General features: G+C 31.8%; 1 protein-coding gene across 2 annotated transcripts in view; it reads right to left on the bottom strand.

The window, feature by feature from the left end:
• LOC143066563 (interferon-induced protein 44-like) overlaps window positions 1-19,660 on the bottom strand; it is a 30,586-nt gene extending 10,926 nt beyond the window's left edge. Inside the window, exons 1-7 of one of the 2 annotated variants that reach the window (XM_076239450.1) lie at window positions 19,535-19,660; window positions 15,585-15,667; window positions 14,916-15,107; window positions 6,335-6,629; window positions 5,330-5,391; window positions 1,483-1,692; window positions 25-177 (exon numbers count right to left, since the gene is read on the bottom strand). In XM_076239450.1, the coding sequence (XP_076095565.1) occupies window positions 25-177; window positions 1,483-1,692; window positions 5,330-5,391; window positions 6,335-6,629; window positions 14,916-15,107; window positions 15,585-15,638 (966 nt within the window). In that variant the 5' untranslated portion in view covers window positions 15,639-15,667; window positions 19,535-19,660. Of the gene's footprint in view, window positions 1-24; window positions 178-1,482; window positions 1,693-5,329; window positions 5,392-6,334; window positions 6,630-14,915; window positions 15,108-15,584; window positions 15,688-19,534 lie in introns of those variants that run through there. The other variant, XM_076239451.1, reaches the window with a different exon arrangement.
• Window positions 19,661-21,831: the final 2,171 nt, after the last annotated feature.

Genomic DNA, 21,831 nt, shown 5'->3' with positions numbered 1-21,831 from the left:
AAAGTACAGAATTTGAAATATTACCACATAATCATTTTTGATGTGTCCTTTTATTAAATGTTGTAAGTCGGCTTCCATTATGGTCACATCATTCTCATTGTCTGGTCTTCGATATATGCATATTCGGAACTTTGGCTGCTTTCGCGTTCTTCCAACATTGAAGGTATAGAATGTAACCTGCAGTTGAGACAACAATACAAAGACGAAAACGAACTGGAAGACTTTCGAGGAGAAAATAGTATGAGTAAGTGGTAGACCCCACTCATTTTCAAAGATGAAGGAGGCAAGCCTCGATAAATAAGGAGAGGGGTAATTAAAATACATATTCGAAATCTTGATCACTCTCTGATTCTTATCTTTACAATAAATTTTTGCTTTTGACATAATATGATATCTAGTGAGTTTCTGTTTTTTTTTTTTTCTAAGGAGAATGTGAACATTTTTGATTACGTCAATAACACAGAAACGTGAAAAATATAATAGATCAGAAAAAATGTTCACTTAATACGTGGCGTAGGTTTTAAAAAACAAAAATCTGCTTTGAAAATAGTAGATTGAATCTTTCAATCTTAGATTCTCAAATTTTGAAACAAAACAAAATATAAAAAACTAAGCAAACATAGCTCCTTCCAGGGGAATATGTGTCCTTAAAGAAATTCAAATATTAGGAATCAGGATTCTAATCACCACATCCTCCATTGTTGAAAAAGAACAGAATATAAAAAAACTGCTTTTGCAACGAAAACAACAAAGTGAAATAGTAAAAAGCATCGAAAATCATATTTTTCTCTAAAGTTCACATGCAATAAACGTCTTCATTCTTCGTACATTCAATATTTCTGAATATTGAATTAAAAAAACTGTAGTAATAAGCCGATTTAGCGTATGAATTGAGAATCGGGTTCAATATTTATGAGATAGTAATGAAAGACCCATATACAACATCATGCAATAAAACAAACAAAAATGACGTAAGGATCAACAATTTCTATTTTACACCACAGAGGAAACTAAAAATTTATCATGTACCAACAAAAGCAAGGGACGAACTTTGATACTCCGGAAGGGTTAGTTTTTTCTGTTCCACATGTGAGCTCATTTGTGTTCCAAATGTAAGTACATATCCGGTGATAAGACTCATTTGGTGATGTCACAAATATCAGCTGTTCAAAAGGTTTTTCTATTACAGAAATAAAGATGGCAAAAACATGCAATTTACATAATCAACTAAATGTCAGTCATACAGTTTATAGAGTCATCACTACTTGTATACTATAGATTCATATGTTTTCGTGGAAATCAGGTTTCATGAATTTAGAAATGATTGTGTGTTTGTGGATATTTGATTACGTGTTTTGTCAAAGTTTACATAAAAGCCTAAGAATTCAGTTTAACATTTAAATTAGTTGGTCATCTTAACCAAAGAAATTAAAAGAAATTGTACCCCACGATTAAAATTGAATCAAGAGGAATCAACCATACCGATCTAGATCTCCTGTCATGTGATTTTATAACTGTCCGTTCTCGGAAAACAGATTCAAGAGTGTTTACGAAACTAGATTTGCCTGATTCCCTTGGTCCCACTAGTAGGATGTTGACAAAAACATCCATGTCAGTCTCTTCATCGTCTGTATGAGTAATACCGATAAGTGGTTGGAAGTGTTCTATTTCATTCAGTATACCATGTAATGTCTGTAATGAAAAACTCTCTGAAGCAATGAAAATATAAAACAATTGTATCATTTTAAAAGATAGGTTATGACATATTTAGAATATTAACATCTACACCTTAAAGTTTAGTTTATAAAAAGTGAAAAATTAAGAAAACCTGTTTATGATAATTTTTAATACAATAATGAAGTAATGTTGATATATTTTAAATGTTGGTTTTTCCCGCAAACACATAGAACATGTTATCACGATGTTTCAAGTGGTCTTTTAAAATATTACTATCCGTTTAATATTAATTTTTGTTTGTAATACTCAATATTTCTTTTTCAGAAATATTTGTCAAAATATCCATTTCGAATCTTTTTTTCCGTAGAACAATTCAATTACAAATACAATTCCACTGCTAAAATCGAAGAAGGTTTATAGTGTATGAAAGGTTAACAGTTTGAACTTTACTGCTTTACATATCTATTATTTTTCAAATATATCAACATGATTGTGGTCTACCTCAACATTCTTCAAATTTAATTTATCTTTAGAAGTGTTTTTTTTCTAAAAAGATATCATTTTCTTATGTTTTTTTTATCGACTTGTTTCCATCAGATGAAAACATCATAAACGTTTTGATGGTTATAAACAAATTCGAAATTTTATTTTTGAATATTATGTTGTGATCTTTCTAGGGACAGCAGCAAGTGAGATAATCAAAGATTAGTTTTCTTTGAATACAGCTTTCGTCTGGTTATCTATAGTACTTAGGTTAATTGATGCATATCACTATGGTACCACAAGTGTTGTCTACTTCAAAATATAGCTAAATTATACAGGTTATCAAATTTATTATTTATATATGCCTCTTCTTTGTTCACACATCCATTTAAGGGGGCCCGGTTGGCCAAGGGGTCGGAGTAGTTCTACTACTGTAATCACTAGCCAGTCGACATTGTGGTTGTGAGTTCAAACATCGCTGGTGCGGGTGCACTCGAATGCAATCTTAATTGGCTAGAATTATCAGTTTTCCTATCGAAGGTCGGTGTTTTTTCCGGCGTCCTCCACCAATATAAACTGGCCGCCACGAAATAGCCCAAATGTGGCGCTAAATAAAGGCAACAATAGTATACCGCTGTTCGAAACTCAAAAAATCGATAGAGAAATAAAAACAAATCCGGATTACAAACTACAACTGAGGGAAACGCATCAAATATAAGAAGAGAACAACGACACAACAGAAACAAAACATTTAAATGTAACACACACAGAAACGAACTATTATAATATTTCAATTTTCCTGACTTTGTACAGGACATTTTAAGAAAAAAAATGGTGGGTTGAACCTGGTTTTGTGGCATGCCAAACCTCCCGCTTTTATGGCAATGTTAAATATAATATTAAAATGACACCATTACATGACAAGACTACAATACAAATAAATGGGAGAACATATAGGACAGAGAAACACACAAATAATAGCTAACAAAAGGTACCAGATTTAAAATTTAATACGCCAGACGTGTGTTTCGTCCACACAAGACTAACCAGTGACGCTCGGATGAAAAAAGTTCGAAAGCCAAAAGAAGTACAAAGTTGAAGAGCACTGAGGACCGAAAGTTCCAAAAGGTTGTGCCCAATACGGCAAGGTTTTTCTGCCTAGTACAATAACATCCTTATGATTTAGAATAATTCATACTTTATCAAACAGTAAATTTTATAAAAAATGACTATATAATAGATATACATGATGAAACTGAAGTGGTGACGAACACTACAGAATAAAAACAGATACATTACATAAAACAACTTAATCCAGCACATCAAAATACACAGCCGAATTTGCCAAAGCTTCAACGCACAAATTGACGTCACATTTGAAATTCTAAGAAAACACACAAAGTGATGTCACATTTCAAATCTAAAAAACACACAAAGTGACGTCACATTTGAATTTGTAAAAAATATTTCCCAAAAATAAGATAGAATTAGGATTGATTTAAGATTAGATTTGTAATACTGATATTACATTTATATTAAAAAGTTTCGTTCAAACACCAACAATAAATCAATCTATCACAACCATTTTATGTCAATTATTTATATCATCTGTCAACCAATCCAATAACTTTTCAGAAAATTACGTTTTAATCATAAGCTTTAGAAGACCATTGTGCAAAACTCTATGAAACGTTATTGCAATATCAAATGAAATAAAAGATGTTGACAAGTGACTATTTGAAGACAATGTTGGTTTATATGATGACTTTACATGGTTAGTTAACTATAATAAAAAGAGTAAGGGTCCACGGTTTTACCTTGCTCGTTACCAGAACTTCCTTAGCAAATGCTTATTTTTTATAGAAATTATTTATTGACATACTGTATACGCAGTAAATAGTATATTAAAAGTACCAGGATTATAATTTAATACACCAGACGCGCGAATCGTTTACATAAGACTCATCAGTGACTCTCAGACCAAAATAGTTATAAAGCCAAGTAAGTACAAAGTTAAAAAGCATTGAGGTCCCAAAATTCCAAAAAAGTTGTGCCAAATACGGCTAAGGTAATCTATTCTTGGGATAAGAAAATCCTGAGTTTTTCGAAAAATTCAAAGTTTTAAAACGTAGCTGATGTCATCTTTTATACATGAAAATGGCATTACGGTGATTTCTTAAAATCGTACTCGGAGGTTAACATTTATTAAAAGATACGAACTTGACTTATTTGTTGCAAAGTTGAAACGGTATAGAATGCCAATATTTTTTTTAAAAGATATCCCGACTATTCTTAATCTAAAGAAATATAGAAGTGTTTATGAAGGCATGGCATAATTGTTTTTTTATGTGTTCTTTCGTAAAAAAAGTTAGTGTATTAAATATAGTTAAGCGGCGAAATTGATCAATATTGTACTTTGTCCTTAAGTGTTTATTCATGTTGCTTTATCAAAACGTCAAAAACAAAGTCTGCAGAGTGCATCAACTTAAAAAATGTCCGGAGAAAATATGTACATGAACAGTTTTAAGATTTACTAACAAAAAGAGGTATAAAGATGTATTCAAAACTGTTGACAAGAAAGTTGTCTGAAATATCGCTTCCGGATTTATTTGTAACGGGGTTGAACATGGTGTTATTCGCCGTACATGCTAAAATGTTTTGATGTTTAGACAAGTTAATCAACTATTTTGCTTATTTTTATTATTGATAAAAATTCATAATAAGTTGCAAATCATAAATTTACGCAAGGACAACTAGAAAATAGAAGTATAGTCACTTTGGTCCTCTACTGGCAGTAAAAACCTTGCCAAAGTGGGAGTCCAGTTTGGCTATGCAGCCCCTTCCGGTCTCATTGGAGACGTACAATGTGATTTACCGTGTTAAGAGAGTGTTCTCTGTGCGTTTAGAACCCTTGCTTCAACTCTCCGAAGGGTCCATATGTGGCCTGTTGCAAGGTGAAATATATGTCCCTTATTTTTCGGTGGTAGTCCCTAACATTTACCACCGACGGCCTCCATTACTAGACCGACCTGATGATATGTTCTCATTCTGAAAATCAATAACATATTTGCCACTGGACGTTCAACAGTCAATCAATCATTTCATAAATTACTGTATGGAATCATGTTTGAATTTTAATCACGCTAGAATTGTAAGAAATACCACATACTTGATTATTCCATGACCTAATATCTGTTGTGATATCAGGGACAATTTTGTCGTCCTCAATGTCTGGAAAAAAAAGCCAAATAAAGGTTTGTAATACTCAGAAAATTCTTTGATGTACATCATTTCATAAAAAAGCAAGAAATAAAACCAAATTGTGTTTTGTTGTCCCCGAGAGTATCATATCTGTCATATATTTTGCAGTGTACATACACATTTGTACCAGTCCAAATCCTAACACACCTCTATGTACCTTGCCTTCGTCATATGTGGCAGCAATTACACCATATTATATTTCTTTAACTACATATCAGAAAGTACTGACAACAATGGTGCGAAATTTACCGGCAACCATTTAAGAAACTGTACTTTAACCACAATTTTGGAATCTGTTCCTGAAAAGTATAGATTTGACCAAGTTTTAGGAATACGAACAATTTGGACTTGCCTTTAAAATGACTTCCTTGTCAGTTGATACGAAGAAAACAAAACCAAATTAAACATTTAATTGTAAATAACAATCCCTCCTAGTCTTATCAAAATGGAATGAAGCATTTGTAAAAATTATCTAGAGAAGTGGTTTATGTAAAAATTGAAGGAAATCGAATGTTTAATAGGGTAGATGGTAGATTATTGACTGTGGGCAGAAATCACGAAGATGAATACACTATTTAGACTTCTAACACACTCAAATGAACAAAGGTATTTTATTTTAGGCAAATATACAGCCAACATAATAAAATAAACTGTTCTAAACTATGAAGTTTATCTTATTTACACAGTGCATCAAAAGTGTAAATCTTCCACGGGATGTCTGCTTCCGAATCGCTTTAATGAGTTTACGGTAATCAGCATGTCCAAGTGTATTACCGACAAGGACAGAAAATAAATGATGGCTGCGTTAATGGTAAATTTTGTATTGATTATGCGAATTGCAATATAATTCTCTGTATAACTATTGTGTACTCATTCACATGAAACTTTTAAACGATGCAAAAAGAAAACTTACCCAAAACGAATTCGTCATACGAATTCGCGTCCTTCAATTCTATATGATCTGTTCCATCATTGTTATTAGATCCTGTGATGTCTGCTGTTTTGCACCTTGAATCCTTGCTTTTATTTTCAGTTTTAATTGTTACACATCTGTTTTCTTTTTCGTCATCGCCTTGCGTCATGGATGTTAAGGAATGAATTTCAGTAATCTCCGCCATTTTTCTTTTTAAAGTTTTCATTTTTAGTTTTAAATCATGAATATTTTCTCCGAGATCTATAACTCGTTTTATTCCGGAATTTTCGAAAAACTGAAAATAAATTGAACATTGATTGTTTTAAACAATATCAAATGTTATGAACATTTGGAAAGCATATCCTTATATATGATTTTGGCTGTCACAGATTATATCTCATTATCTAGAACGACTAATCACTATTTCAAAATCCAAGTAGACTTTTTGATAAATCCTAACAATAGTGTAAGCAGCAGATTGAAGTAATTTTTTTATATGCAAAATGGAGTTTTGTAATTGAAATCTTGAAAACTGCATTAAAACTGACGATTAAACACCATCACTCTGAAACAATAAATAAAAAAGAATCGAAACAGACCTTTCTATCACCAGTCCCAAAAGCAATGTTCGGTTTTCATTAAATTGATAGAAGCAAAACCAAATTTCTGTGAAATTATGGAATATGCATAATGTCTGACGGTTTAAGGAGTCTCGAGTGTACACAACTTTTACATGTAAGATGACGACATCAAAATGATAGACGTTTCTATTGACAACATATTTGTGGTTGAGTTTAGTGGATTGATATTTCAGCATACTGTCGTTATTCTTATTTTGTACTTTTACACCATTGTCTCAATTCAAGGGGAAGAGGGTGGCGTTTTTTTTAATTTTTTTTTTATTTAAATGAACTCATCATAGATACCTGGATTAAATTTTGTAATTACGACAGATGCGCGTTTCGTCTACAAAAGACTCATCAGTGACGCTCGAATCCAAAAAAAGTTTAAAAAGGTCAAATAAAGTACGGTTTTGAGGAGCATTGAGGAACAAAATTCCAAAAAGTTTTGCAAAATACAGCTAAGGGAATTTATTTCTCAGTTAGAAAAGCCTTAGTATTAAAAAAAAGTTTTGTGTAAAGTTTATTTATAAATATGACCATATCAATGATAATTTATGTCAGCACAGAACTGACTACTGGACTGGTAATACCCTCGGGGAATAAAAACTCCACCAGCAGTGGCATTGACCCAGTGGTTGTAAATAAACTCGTCATAGATTCCAGGATTGAATTTTGAAATTACGCCAGACGCGCGTTTCGTCTTCAAAAGACTCATTAGTGAAGCTCGAATTCAAAAAAGTAAAAAAAGGTCAAATAAAGTACGGGTTTGAAGAGCATTTAGGAACAAAATTCCTAAAAGTTTTACCAAATACAGGTAAGGTAAGCTGTTAGTTTTCTCGTTTGAATTGATTTACATTTGTTATTTGGTCTCTTAGCTTGTGAAGAGTTTTTTCATTGACAATCTTACCAAATCTTCTTTTTATCTCACCTGGCCCAAAAGGGCCGGGTGAGCTTTTCTCATAACTTGACGTCCGCTGTCATCTGTTTACATTAACAAAAATCTTCTCCTTTAAACTACTGGGCCAAATAAACCAAACTTAGCCTGGATCATTGCTAAGGTATTAAGTATTAAAACTGTTTTCTATTACCCGGTCCATCAACCAAGATAGCCACCATGGCTTAAAAAAAGAACATAGGGTAAAATGCTGTTTTTGACGTATATCTCTGAAACGTTGTTAGTTTGAAGTTTTTGGTCATTATCGTGAATATTATAAAAGAGGGACGAAAGATACCAGACGGAGAGTCAAACTCATAGATAGAAAATAAACTGACAACGCCATGGCTAAAAATAAAAGACAAACAGACAAATAATAGTACAGAAGAAACATAGAAAACTAAAGACTAAGCAACACGAACCCCACCTACTTGGGGTGATCACAGGTGCTATTAAATATAGATATAAACTGTAAACAGCAAATTTGTTCAGCAAAGTAATGTTTTGCAATCTTTTACAAAAACCTTCTCATAAGAAACTACTGGATCAAATAACACCAAATTTTATCTAACTCATACTTAGGGTATCTTGTTTAACAAAATGTGTCTGATGACACCGGCTATTAACCAAGATGACCGCAATGGTTAAAAATAGAACATAGTTACCTCTATACAAGTCCATGTGAAAATTGAAAAAAAAAAACCAATTTCAAAGAGTCACAACTTGAAAACCCATTTTAACAATGATAAGGGGTCTTCAGTAACTATGGCAAGACTACAATGGGATGATCTGACGTCAATTAAACATCTGGGCCAAATTAAACCAAATTTGGTCTCAATCATTATTGGGGTATCTGACACTATGATTTAACCCTATTTTACTGTCCCTATGGTATCATTCGTGTCCCTCTGGTATCTTTCGCCCCTTTATTACATGATTTCCAAAACCACAATTGACACAGGTGAACGACACAGGCAATTGAGAGCTTCTAGTTTATATTTACTGTTACAGTTACGATTAGGATGACCGATACGATGTGATGGTGTCTATCTAACTAGCGTTATGTTTGCAAGTTCTTGTATTTTAAAATTTTGAATCAAAATTGGAATTATGTCAAAGAGACAACAACCCGACCAAAGAACAATAAACAGACTCAGGCCACTAATGAGTCTTCAACACAATAAAAAAATCCCGTACCCGGAGGCGGACTTCAGCTGGTCACTTAAAAATGGACTAGTTCAGCGAAAATAAACGTCTATATATCTCATCTGTAATTTTAAAGATTGTGTCCTATCTCTGTTTGTAACCTTTTGGATGAGTGCGAATTTGCATAACTTGCGATGAATGCACTTACCCTTTCGAAGCACCCGGTCTCAATTTTTTTCGGGTTTATATGAATCCCTCATGTTTTTGTTACCTTGCTTTTTCTCTTTCTAATCGATTTGCGAGGTTGTATTTCGGTATACCACAGTCGCCTTAACTTAAGTTGATATTTTTTTTCAATTCCAAGGTTAAATGCTAATTAGCATTTCTTCTCCAATAAATTAATTTATATCTATAGTAAGTGTTGAACATTCGAGAAACAACCAACTTCATTCTTTGAGGTTATGAATAGCTGTTTAATTGTATCAAAACTTGCATGTCACTGCACAAAAAATAATTTGGAGAGGACGTCACTAAGTTGTAAAACCTGTGTCTAATCCATTTGTCATTTTGAACAATAAAATATGTTTAAACTAGAAAATAAGTACTTTCCTAATAAAATGATAAGAGCAGTTGATTTATTTTGTTTGTATTTGGATATTGCTAACAATAAAACAATTTAACTATATTTAATCTTTGTCTAGACAAAGTAAGTTGTTCAAATCATCTATACCTCGAAACAAAAGCGTAGTAAAAACCAAATTTTTCAATTTCCCCGAATGGATTTCAGTCTTTTTTTTTAAATAGTGTTTTGTATACTTTTTGTGGCTTTCCATTTTCCATAGCGTGAATGTTTCGCTCGAACTTGTTTGTCCCCTAGGTATTCCCCCTAATGATTGATTAATTAATTTCAAATTTTCTGTATCTTTTATACATTTTTGTATGTTTTAACATGTATTTTTGAAGTGATAATATACAATTGATTACTGTCTGAGTTGTATAGATCAATAAAATAATGGAAAAAAAAAAAGAAAACAGCACGTATACAAATGTCATGCATTCAAAGCGCTTTCCTGGATTTACCTTCATCTGGATTTCTCAAAGCCAAATATTTGAAAGCCAAGGATAGAAGTTACAAGTTTCGAAAACTGCCTGAACGACACCAAAAGTCTACTGTGAAACTAACTACTGTATTTGACTGTGTGGATAAGAAATAGATTCTTCAAAATGCAAAAGGTTTGTTCGAGTACATGCAATCGAAGTGTATTTTATTTACACTTTTTAAATAAAATAAAGTAAAATGTAGAAAAATTTCCAATAACATAAATGATAGTGCGCCAGATAAATCTAAAACTACCCCTTCAGAATTGATAAGACAAAATGGCCTACAGTGTTTCAACATACGATTAATGAATCAGAGCTATGCATGAGGGGGAAGGAGATATATTCTTTCCAACCATAATTCAATTGTAAAAATGATCAACGTATACAAATATTTCTTGTTTTGGAAAGGGATAAATCATAGTTTATTATAAACCACTCCCAATTCAACCAAAATTATTGACATAATATAGATGCTGGATTTAGAATGAAATTCATATCAGTGTAGCTACGGCCATTCATTGGCGCTCTATAATCTCCCATTGACTCGGACAGATTATGTGATGTACTTAAATAGATATTTAGACTGTGAGGTCACCAAAGGTTCTCAAAGCATAAATAAAATAATTCGAAATATTAATCAGGAATTACCTTTGTGATTTGATTTATATTTAATTTTTAAACTTCTTAACTTATGTTTTTATTATGTTTTGTCAATCAACTTTCCTAATATGATATCGCACGTTATTTCAGAAAAAAAACTGACTTAATTGGCTTTAAAAGTAAAAATGCATGTGTTGATTGATTATCTGTTTTGGGACGTTAAAGCGATTTAACAATTGCGGTTGTCGAATTATATCATCTTTTAACTTTTATCTAGTCTAAAATTTTATTTTATAACGAATGCATAATTCACTTTCAAAAGTTGTGCAAATACAAAGTATAAACAGAATATAATTCTGCCCTGTCTTTTTCGTACTTTCAAGTTATTGGAAAATAAAAAAGCCATCTAGATTAAACCTTGTGAAATATGTTTTTACGTTATTGTTTTGGTTAAATGTAAAATTTTGTGTATATAGAAAGTTTTGTTATTTTGTGTCATGAATTTTTATTGATGCAATCTCATATACTTTAAAATATGAAAAAAGGGGTAGTCAGGTTGTCTTATACAACAAGGAGACACAAGACAATAACAATCAAAACCAAGGAGTAAACAAGGAACCACAAAACCAAAAGACATTTACATCAACAGTTATACATAATAAATAAGAAACAACACGAACTCAACTAAAAACCCGAAGTGAAATCAGGTGAATGGTAAGCATTTCCTGCACCGTATACGGCACCCGTCGTGTTATTTATTTGTTAAGTTCGGTAATGATGGGAGGTTATTATAACTGAGGAAGAATATCAGATATGATTTCTGACACACTTTTGTCAAAATGGCCAATCAGTTCATGATGGCGACCGTAAAATTTCTTGAGTTATGACCTTAATTTGATTGATTCACAGCCCTGTCTTAGCAACTTTTGAGAAACAAAACGACAAAAAAAATAAAAAAGGGTGTTTCATTTATCTTCAACAAAAGAATACATCACAAGAATATAAGTTTTGTAAGAAATATACAAAATTCGTGACAATAGTGTTGGACTTGAAGCTAAGACAAACTGACAAATATGAATCTATTTACGGAATAAAACAAACAAATAATTTTATTTAATAATCCAGAACTCTTCTTACACAAAACCCACATGTATATGCATTGAATAAATAGTAGGCCACTCTTAAATGATCATAACGTAGAATAATTTAAACTTATTTTTTTTTATTGTTATTTAATGGTATCAGCTCTGAACATTATTAGTCTTAAAAAATAATACTGTTGTAAGTAATTTTATTACATTGTATAAATATGTAAAACAAATTCCATTAAAGCTTTGTGAAAAGAAAGTTTCATTTTATGTATCGAAATGTGTAACAAGTGATTAGTTCAATCCCCACAGGAAGGCTTCTGATAGACAGAGTGAACATAAAATCATAGCCGTTGACAAACAAGTAACAACTAACAAACGTTTTACGACCGAGGACACTGTTATAAAGGTCATTAGGTTTGGTTGACGTGTTTTTAAAAAACAAAAAATGAGCTTTCTCATAATAAGGTAATGTCCACACACAAACCTTTTGGCATTTTGGGTCCTCAATGCTCATCAACTTCGAAGTTTATTAAGGTCTTTCCCCTACATGGGAAAGACCTTATTGTTTTTCTAATGTTTTTTTTTTTTTCTTTTTTTTCTTTTTTTTCTTCCAACATTTTTTTGACATGCCCGCCCCTTCTTTCTGTTAAAGTTACCAAGACCAAATATGGACCATTGATAGACCCCATCATGCAGTTTTACCAAATGACCCTGTTAAGGATTTCATCATCCCCTTTAGAAGTTATCTCCCTTTTATTGATTTTTTTCAACACTGCACCCCATCGTTGTTTTTAAAGATATCATGACATTATTTAGACAATAGGTAGATCTCATCATGATTTATTACCATATGAGTTTGAATAGGATTTCATCGTCCCCTATGAGAGTTATATCCCCTTAAAACAATTTCTTTTCTTTGCATTTTTCTCAAAAAGTATAAGAGATAGAATTGATTTGAAAACGGCAACATGTACAGGAACAGATGGCAATGTTAATGAACATATACAATCATTTTGTTATTAACCCTTATAAGGAGTTATTCCCCTTGAAAAAGTGTGTACAATTTTAGAAAAATTGTATTTCCAGAACCGGAAGTCGTAAAGACTTTGGACCTTCACCAATAATCTTTAATTCATGTGACCTTTAATTTGCACCCAAGGTCAAAGGTCACAGAGTGCAAAATAAAATTACGCTGCAATTTCAAGCTTACATATTAGAAAAACGATAAGACTTTGCTGCATACATACAGCGTATAAAATGTTCCTCTTCATGAGCTCTACATTTTATATAATAAGCCCAAAAATGTCCGACCGTCTGTTCAAAAATTACAACGGGATGATTCTTAAAAGTATTGTATTTTGTGTATATCTTTTTAAAGGTCACAGATATTAACCTACTACAAACTGCAAAGATGATCAGTAATTCAAGACCTTCAATTTGAGGTCAATGTCAGGTCATGATGAAATTTCACCTTGACCTTCACATTATACTATGACCTTGACCTTGTGATATTTGAAAGGTCAAGTGGTCTTGAGTTGAATGGTGATAGTCCCATGTCTCAACGACTTCCGGTTCTCAAGTTTGGTATTGCATCATATATTTGATGATTAATTGTGACCTTGGTGAACTTCGAAATTGTCCCAATTCTTTTTCTATAATGTTGTCCTTTAACTGCAGATCATTTACCATTTAACAGATTTGAGATATCTATTGTCGTTTTAGAGATGATGCAGTTTGAAATTTTGGGAGCCGCGGCGTGTATTTCTGAATCAACAACATCTAACCACTTAAAATGTTTAAGAATTTGAAGAGGTTAACATAGTTATATGTTTGACCAAATACCAAAAACATTCCATGGAAAAAAACACCAAAAAATCATTTTGAAATTTTCATGTTTTGCATTGACTTTGTAAGTTTCATAACTTCTATTTATATAGTTGATATTGCATCATTTTTGGCACTTTGTCAAATTGGGTCATCTGATATATCAAATTGAAGGTCTCAATAAACTCTACTCAAAAATGAAAAATGTAAACCTCTTTTTCATCCCAGGTGGAAAGGTGGGGTCATTTAGTGCAAAAATTCAAATTTCTCAGATGGTAAGGTTGTCGCATATCAAATGAAAGAACATAAAGCGTACATTTCAAATTTCAAATTGACGTCCCCCAAAAATTGGTTGGATGAGGTCATTGAGTACAAAAAATAAATTTCTTTTACGATAGAGTTGTTGTATATCAAATGAAAGGTCATGATGTGTACATTTGAAATATCAAATTCCCGACCTCCAAAAATTAGTTGGATGGGGTTATTAAGTACAAAAATCAAACTTTTTAGAACATGGCGTTATCGCATATTAAATGAAAGCTCATCTACCCTGTGTTACATATATCATACTTCCGATCTCAAAAATGTAGGCGGATGAGGTCATTAAGTGTAAAAAGCGAAAAGTTTCAGAAGGTATGCTTGTCGTATATCAAACGAAAGGTCGTATAAAGTACATTACTAAAACATCAATTTTACAGGAAAGACCTTTCAATTGTTTTACAAACAATTGAGATACTAGTTATCATTTTTTTTATTCGTGCGTCACTGATGGGTCATTTTGAAGACAAAACAAGCGTCTGTCGTACCAAATGATAAACTTGGTGTCTTTGGTGAATATTTCAACTACTATATAAGCCGATTACCAATCATATAGAAGCCCATATTAAGTTATAAAAGAAAATTACTAGAAAACTCTATATATGACGCCAACCGATTTTGATCTGATTGTCATGGTGATTGGTTATTGTGTATTAGTTTCAAACATTTGATTTTGGTAAACTATATTTAGGGAACGGAAACAAATTTCGGACATACTTACGGATGTACGGATAGACGAGGGTAGCACATAATGTCTCTTCGACTGGCTGTGAGAGCAAACCAAATCTTTTAATGTGTTGTTTTCAAATTTTAAAAACGTGCCGTTTTAGGAAATTTTACTTGACTGTGAAGAAATATGACAAAAACGAGACAAACTTAAAATTATGATATAATCTAAAATCTATGAACAAATAGCTTATCAGACCTTTTTTTCTTTTACTAACCTTCATCAATGTTTTCAAAGTGTCCTTACGTGCAAGATCAAGATTGTTTTGAAAATTTGAGGTATCGGGTGCTGTCTTTTGTTCGCTTGTTTCTTTTGTTGATAATAGATCTTGAGGATCGATCTGACTCTCTGCTATATAAAAAAATTGACGAAGAGCACCAACGTGTTTCTCTGCAGTTCTACTCAATGTCTGAAATAGATAGTCAGTCTATCAAAAGAATAACCACATATGAATTAAATAGACATTATTGTAATGACTCCGTTGTTATTATTTAAGAAACAAGTTGCATCATGTAGCTGAAAATAGTAATGAAAATGTTAATAACTTAGATGACAATTAAAAGCTGATGTTTTTATTATCAAATACGTGAGTGTTACAAAACTTGTAATTTAAATTTATGAAGACGTAAATACCTAATACACTGTAAATGCATCTAATTTTGTTTAATGTAGTACTGAATATCTTTACAACTTAAAAGTCTCTTATAAATCTGTATCGATAGTTCTCATTTTACGTGGTATAGATTTACAATTTATAATTATGTATTGTGAACTTGAAGTTGTAGAGAGATGAGACTTTCATAAAATATTTGCAGCTTCACCAGGAGCTACTTTATTTTAAATAAATTCATGTTTCTTTTAATAATAACATTGTGTGTCAACGTACCTCAACCTCTTTGATTATAGCGCCAATACACTTAAAGCTGTCATCAAAATTCATCTCACAAATGTGCTGTGCGTTTTACTATCCTATACAGAAATAAGTCCAATTCATGTATCACGTTTTTGCATAATGTAACCCTTAAAAACTGCATTAATTGCTCTTATTAAATGTTAGAAATTTGATCTACAATAAAATATGTAATTTAAAACCATAAATTTAAATCAAAATTACAGGTTGGTTTGCGTAAATCAATATTAAACACTATATGGTATTATTATATATAGCTAAAAGTGAGACAATAATCTTCTTCATCTGTCATTGTCTATTTATTCAGAACCTTCTAAAAGACAAAAAGAAAAAGCACCTTGCGAAATTCTTTAATTTTACTTTCCGATATATTGATGATGTTTTATCATTGAACAACCCATACTTCAGCCAATACTTACATCTCATATATCCCAGTGAACTTGAAATTAAGGATACTACTGATACTAGAAGGACTGCTTCATACCTTGATCTTTTCCTCAATATTGACGTAGATGGACGACTTCACACGAAAATCTATGATAAACGGGACGATTTCAACTTCCCAATTATCAATTTCCCATTTCTCAGCAGTAACATACCCTCTGTCCCTTCGTATGGTGTTTACATATCACAATTGATACGTTATTCACGTGCTTGTTCACACTATACGGACTTCATATACAGGAGTGTGCTCCTTACGCAGAAACTGCTCCAACAAAGTTATGAGGAGGACAGATTAAAATTGACACTCCGTAAATTTTATGGACACCATCACGAATTGGTGGATCCATATGATGTCTCTTTAACCAAACTAGCTAAGGACATTTTTATCACATAGTAGATTGTGGTTTGTCATTATGTCGTCTAATCTTTTAATTACCAAACGTGACTTATTCCCGATTGTGACTGTTTTGCTGAATGTGAATTCGCATTACTATAAGACGTGTTTCTGTACTTGTTGATCCCAAATTCATGTATTTAGTTTACATGTTTAATGTTATATTTGTAATTCTCATCGGATTTTGTCAAATGTGTTGACGTCTTTTTATTATATTTAGGTGTTACGGATAGAAAAAATAATCACCGCCTTTATTAATTATATTAAATTTTGTACGATTATTTACGTTTGAAGTTGGATTCATAACAAACTGGACATATATATATTACAGTTAATTGTTATTAATAAGTATTGCAATATGCATTTTGTTTAAATGAATTATCAGTATTTAGTTCTAATATAATCTTAAATCAATCCTAATTTTATCTCACTTTGATAGTTTTTCATATGTGACGTCATGCTGTTTCTAAATTTCATAAATTCAAATGTGGCATAACGTTTGTGCCTTTTCGCCATCGTATGTGACGTCACATTTTTTTAATTACGTTGACGCCTGGACTGATTCGGGTGTGTCTATTCTGTGTTAAACTTTAATAGCATTATGTATTCGGGTTTAGTTTTCTGTAATTAGTTAATACTTCAGTTTCATTATGTATATCTCTTTCATATTCATTTGTTAAAATTTACTGTTTGCAATAGCATGAATTGTTCTATATAATAAGGATGTTCTTATCCCGGGCATAAAAACAATGCCGTATTTGGCAAAACATTTTCAACTTTTTATCTTCAGTGCTGTACAACTTTGTACCTTTTTCACTTTCGATCTTTTATATCTGGGCGTTATGTATTCGGGTTTAGTTTTCTGTAATTAGTTAATACTTCAGTTTCTTTATGTATATCTCTTTCATATTCATTTGATAAAATTTACTGTTTGCAATAGCATGAATTGTTTTATATAATAAGAATGTTCTTATCCCGGGCATAAAAACAATGCCGTATTTGGCGAAACCTTTTCAACTTTTGATCTTCAGTGTTGTACAACTTTGTACTTTTTTCACTTTCGATCTTTTATATCTGGGCGTCACTTGTAAGTCTTGTGTGGACAAGGCGGGTTTTTGGCGTATTGAATTTTAAACCTGATGCTTTTTGTTATCTATTAATCATGTTTTTCTTTGTCTAAGATGTTCTATTAATTTGTATTGTAGTCCTGTAATATTATGTTGTCATTTCAATGTTATATTTAACTTTGCCATTAAAGTGCGAGGTTTGGCATGCCACAAAACCAGGTTCAACCCACCACTTTTATTCCCCTTTAAAAGTGTCCTGTACCAAGTCAGGAAGATGGCCATTGTTATATTATTGTTCGTTTCTGTGTGTGTTGCATTTTACCGTTGAGTCGTTTGTGTTTCCTCTTATTTTTGAGAAATTGAGATAAGACGTGGCACGGTACTTGTCTATCCCAAATTCATGTATTTGGTTTTCATGTTATATTTGTTATTCTCGTGGTGTTTTGTCTGATGCTTGGTCCGTTTCGGTGTTATGTTGTTGTTCTCTTATATTTAATGCGTTTCCCTCGGTTTTAGTTTGTTACCCCGATTTTGTTTTTTTGTCCATGGATTTATGAGTTTTGAACAGCGGTATACTACTGTTGCCTTTATTTAAATGTACAAACTATAATAAATAAAAGCGACATTAAAATGTCGTTTAAAGTATACAGTGTAAATAAAACAACTGGTTAGGTTAACGCATGTATTCAATAAGAAAACGAAATAAGTTTTCTAGACAACATTGTAATATTGATTAAAACCAGAACTTACCTAGCCTCGTTCATATGCACTTAGGGACCGGATAATCGTTTAGTCATCCCTCTTTTTCACAAAATCTCGTATTTTTTTCTTTTCGTTCCAATTATTTTCGAATTTTTATCAATTTTTCCTGTCTATTCATAATGCATGACAAAGGACTACTTATTTTATTTGAAGTTTTTCCTTTTGACTACAATTCTGGTCATTTTTGCGGTTAGCATATTTCATTAAATAGCAAATTTTGGAATGATCTTATTCCTTAATAAAAAAAAAAGGATTTTTTCTAAATAGAAATAATTATAACATCCATTAACAATCTTGGGCAGTTTAACATTTCATATCAATACTCCATTCATTTTCAGTAGTATGTTTACCTACCAGGATACTTGCGATACATGTTATGTGTTTTTGTTTTGTGAAATCGACTACTGATGCTTTGACCTCTTTTGAAAGAAGCATACATGCTTAGCAAACAAATAAACACAGAAGGAGTATATTCCTAGTTTACCTATGTAAACAAATATTTTAGGTAAACTTAATATAGATATAACACAAATACAACAAGATTCTAGTTCAGACTTATAAATAAAATAGTCATTTAAAGGTCACATAAAACAAGCTCTAACAACTGCTTTGAAAATTTGAGATAAGAACCTTAAACAAAATTTATTTAAGACACTTTTTAAGAAAATCAACCTTTACTTACAGAAAATTAATAACAAAACTAAGAATCAGTGACCATTATTTAAATAAAGAAAAAGGAAAACATTATAATATTCACAGAGAACAGATATTATGCTTTTAATGTTATATATGAGAAGACAAAAAACAATTTTTTATATTAGAATGTAAATTAAAAAGGAAATAAGCAATAACATTTTTTGACAATTTTGAAGTAAACTTTTCTTTTAAAGATTTTTCTGAGGAAAAAAGGGTGATTTATATAATCAATCAACATCATCATAAGTAAACAAATTGGGATCTTACATCAAATGGTATTAGAATCGAGGACAGGAAACACTACACTATTTACTGTTATTTTTTTGTATGTGAATTTTAGTTATATTGTCTACTTATTTTGTATTTGTCACAAACTAAATGTTTTAAGTTTATATGGCAATAAATATTTGAATTGAATTGAATTGTTTAGGTTAAGCACGTATTGCATATGTATCCAATGTTTACCATTGTGTTTTCATCTAAATCATCAATTCATTTACCACACATTTTCCCCATTAGTTCAATTTATACACATCCATAACTCAGTAACAGTTTTTGCTTACCAGATGGTTTCACACTTTAGATGCCTGCCTCGTGCCTCTAAGGAAAATTTGAGATAATTTTCCTACTTTCGATTTCACTCACTTTTTTGGAATTCATTCTTTTAACTGTACGATTAAAATTCAAACAACTGAAAATATTATACCTGGAGTATTTAAATAACTTATAGTTATATAAAACGCATGATATCCTGTCATATAATATATGGAAAATTTATGATGTATCGTGTTTTGTTTTAAACACAACGAAAGAACTGTTGATTTTTTTTAAAGAATTTAGATATGATTATGATTTAGGATGTAAATGTCAGGTGCTGATAATTCAATCTACAGGCCATTTTAACAAATGTTTTCTAACAATTGTTTAAAAGTTTAAAAAAGAAAATTGCAATTTTAAATTTCATGTGTTGGATAAATTCTCTAATGAACATGATGAACGAAATGTTAAATGTAATTTATAGCACAAAGTATTGAATGCGAGAAGATGTTGTACTTTCAAGAACAGTTAAAACCCGTATTTCATGAATAAAAAGTTAAAAGTAAAATCACAAAAGTTAAAATATATGATGTGATGAATAGGTTGCTAGATGCGAATCCAAAGTAGAGGCTCCGTTTCTATGTGCATAGTCAACAACAGACAGTCACCAACATTGTAGCCGAGAATATAATTCATGACAAAAATCTGTTTTCTAAACTATCCGGAAGGAAAAGATATTGCATTTAACACATTGTTTGGTTAGTAGATTTGATCATTCATTTATTTGTAGAAGTAGGTCAAGATATAAATGTGTACGTTTTCTCGTTGTGGATATATGAGATGAAATTAGCCACATAATCGTTAATTGTTCCGTGACAATACGTCATTTATTCATCGACAGGTGAGATTAAAGGACTTTGCGAAATGTTATATCTTCTGTTGTAGAAAGCCATAGATTAAATAAGCCTCATATGAGTGCAAAACCAAATCAGCGTGTAAGCTGTACATTGGTGACCATTGTAATGCCGATTAAATATTTTTAAATGGCTACATAATAGAATACATAAAGATGTAAATTCCACAAGAGAACGCGAGGATGAAAAAAAAAAGAATCAACACAATCCATCGTACAGAAGCGTCCGCGGTTGTGCAGAGTGTGCAAATAAGAAACCAACGTCCGTCGAATGGAGACGCGTACAAGCCTGTGCTTGTCCTGGGTGACTCTTATCGCAGGTTAAAGAAATCAATGAAACAAAGTTTATCTTAAGTCACCCTACATGTAGATTGCCCCTTGAAAGTCAGAATGGTCCTATCCTATCAATTATGCCCTCCTTTTCCATTGGCAGTCACAATTAACATCCTATTATCCTATCTCATTCCCCCTTCTTATACATTAGTATCAATTCAATGTTTGATGACTTATTCTTATTCCTATAGCTGCAATGTTCGGCATTTAACATTAATCCATTCTTTAATCTAAGCGGTAAGGGTATTGGTCATGTTGGCCTTGATTTGATTAGATATAATGGTTTAAAGAGGAATACGTAAATACGCCTATCTCACATTACAGGATAGTTTTTCAACTACTTTGAAGACATATGCTCCTCTGATTATAATGTATAAATGTTTCTATGAAAACTTCTTGTTTCACCATCGCTGTGACAGAGGGTTACTTTGTTGTTATTGTTTTCTGTTATACCATTGTATCCAAAAAGGTTTTACGGAATAAACTTGAAACTTGAACTTGATTATAAACATGACAAATGATGACTCCCTTTGATGACTGGGCAATTTTGCTCCTATATACATGGATAAATCCAGTAAATACGTATTCAACAGTAAGATCTGTCAGTTCTTTGGAGAGCTGTCCGGTAAATATGAACCACTGATTGGTAAATAATGCTGTCAGTATTTAAATTGTATGAAAATAAAATAAAAAAACCCCCAAAAAACCCCATTTTAATTTTCAAAAGAGGGACGAAAGATACCAGAGAGATAGTCAAACTCATAGATAGAAAACAAACTGACAATGCCATGGCTAAAAATAAAAAGACAAACAGACAAATAATAGTACAGAAGACACAGCATAGAAAACTTAAGACTAAAGACTAAGCAGCACGAACCACACCAAAAACTTGGGTTGATCTCAGGTGCTCCGAAAGGATAAGCAGATCCTGCTCCACATGTGGCACCCGTTGTGTTGCTTATGTTATTACAAATCAGGTAAATAGTCTAATTCGGTAGGTCACATTCGTGAGTATTGTAGTTACGACATAAGGAACATATCCGATATCATCTGTGAAACAGTTATTCCATAGCGGTC

The sequence above is a fragment of the Mytilus galloprovincialis genome, chromosome 3, assembly GCF_965363235.1.
Source record: "Mytilus galloprovincialis chromosome 3, xbMytGall1.hap1.1, whole genome shotgun sequence".
Classification (NCBI taxonomy): Eukaryota; Metazoa; Mollusca; class Bivalvia; order Mytilida; family Mytilidae; genus Mytilus; species Mytilus galloprovincialis.
Note: the sequence above shows the minus strand (reverse complement) of the source record. Positions and strands in the feature narration are given on the sequence as shown.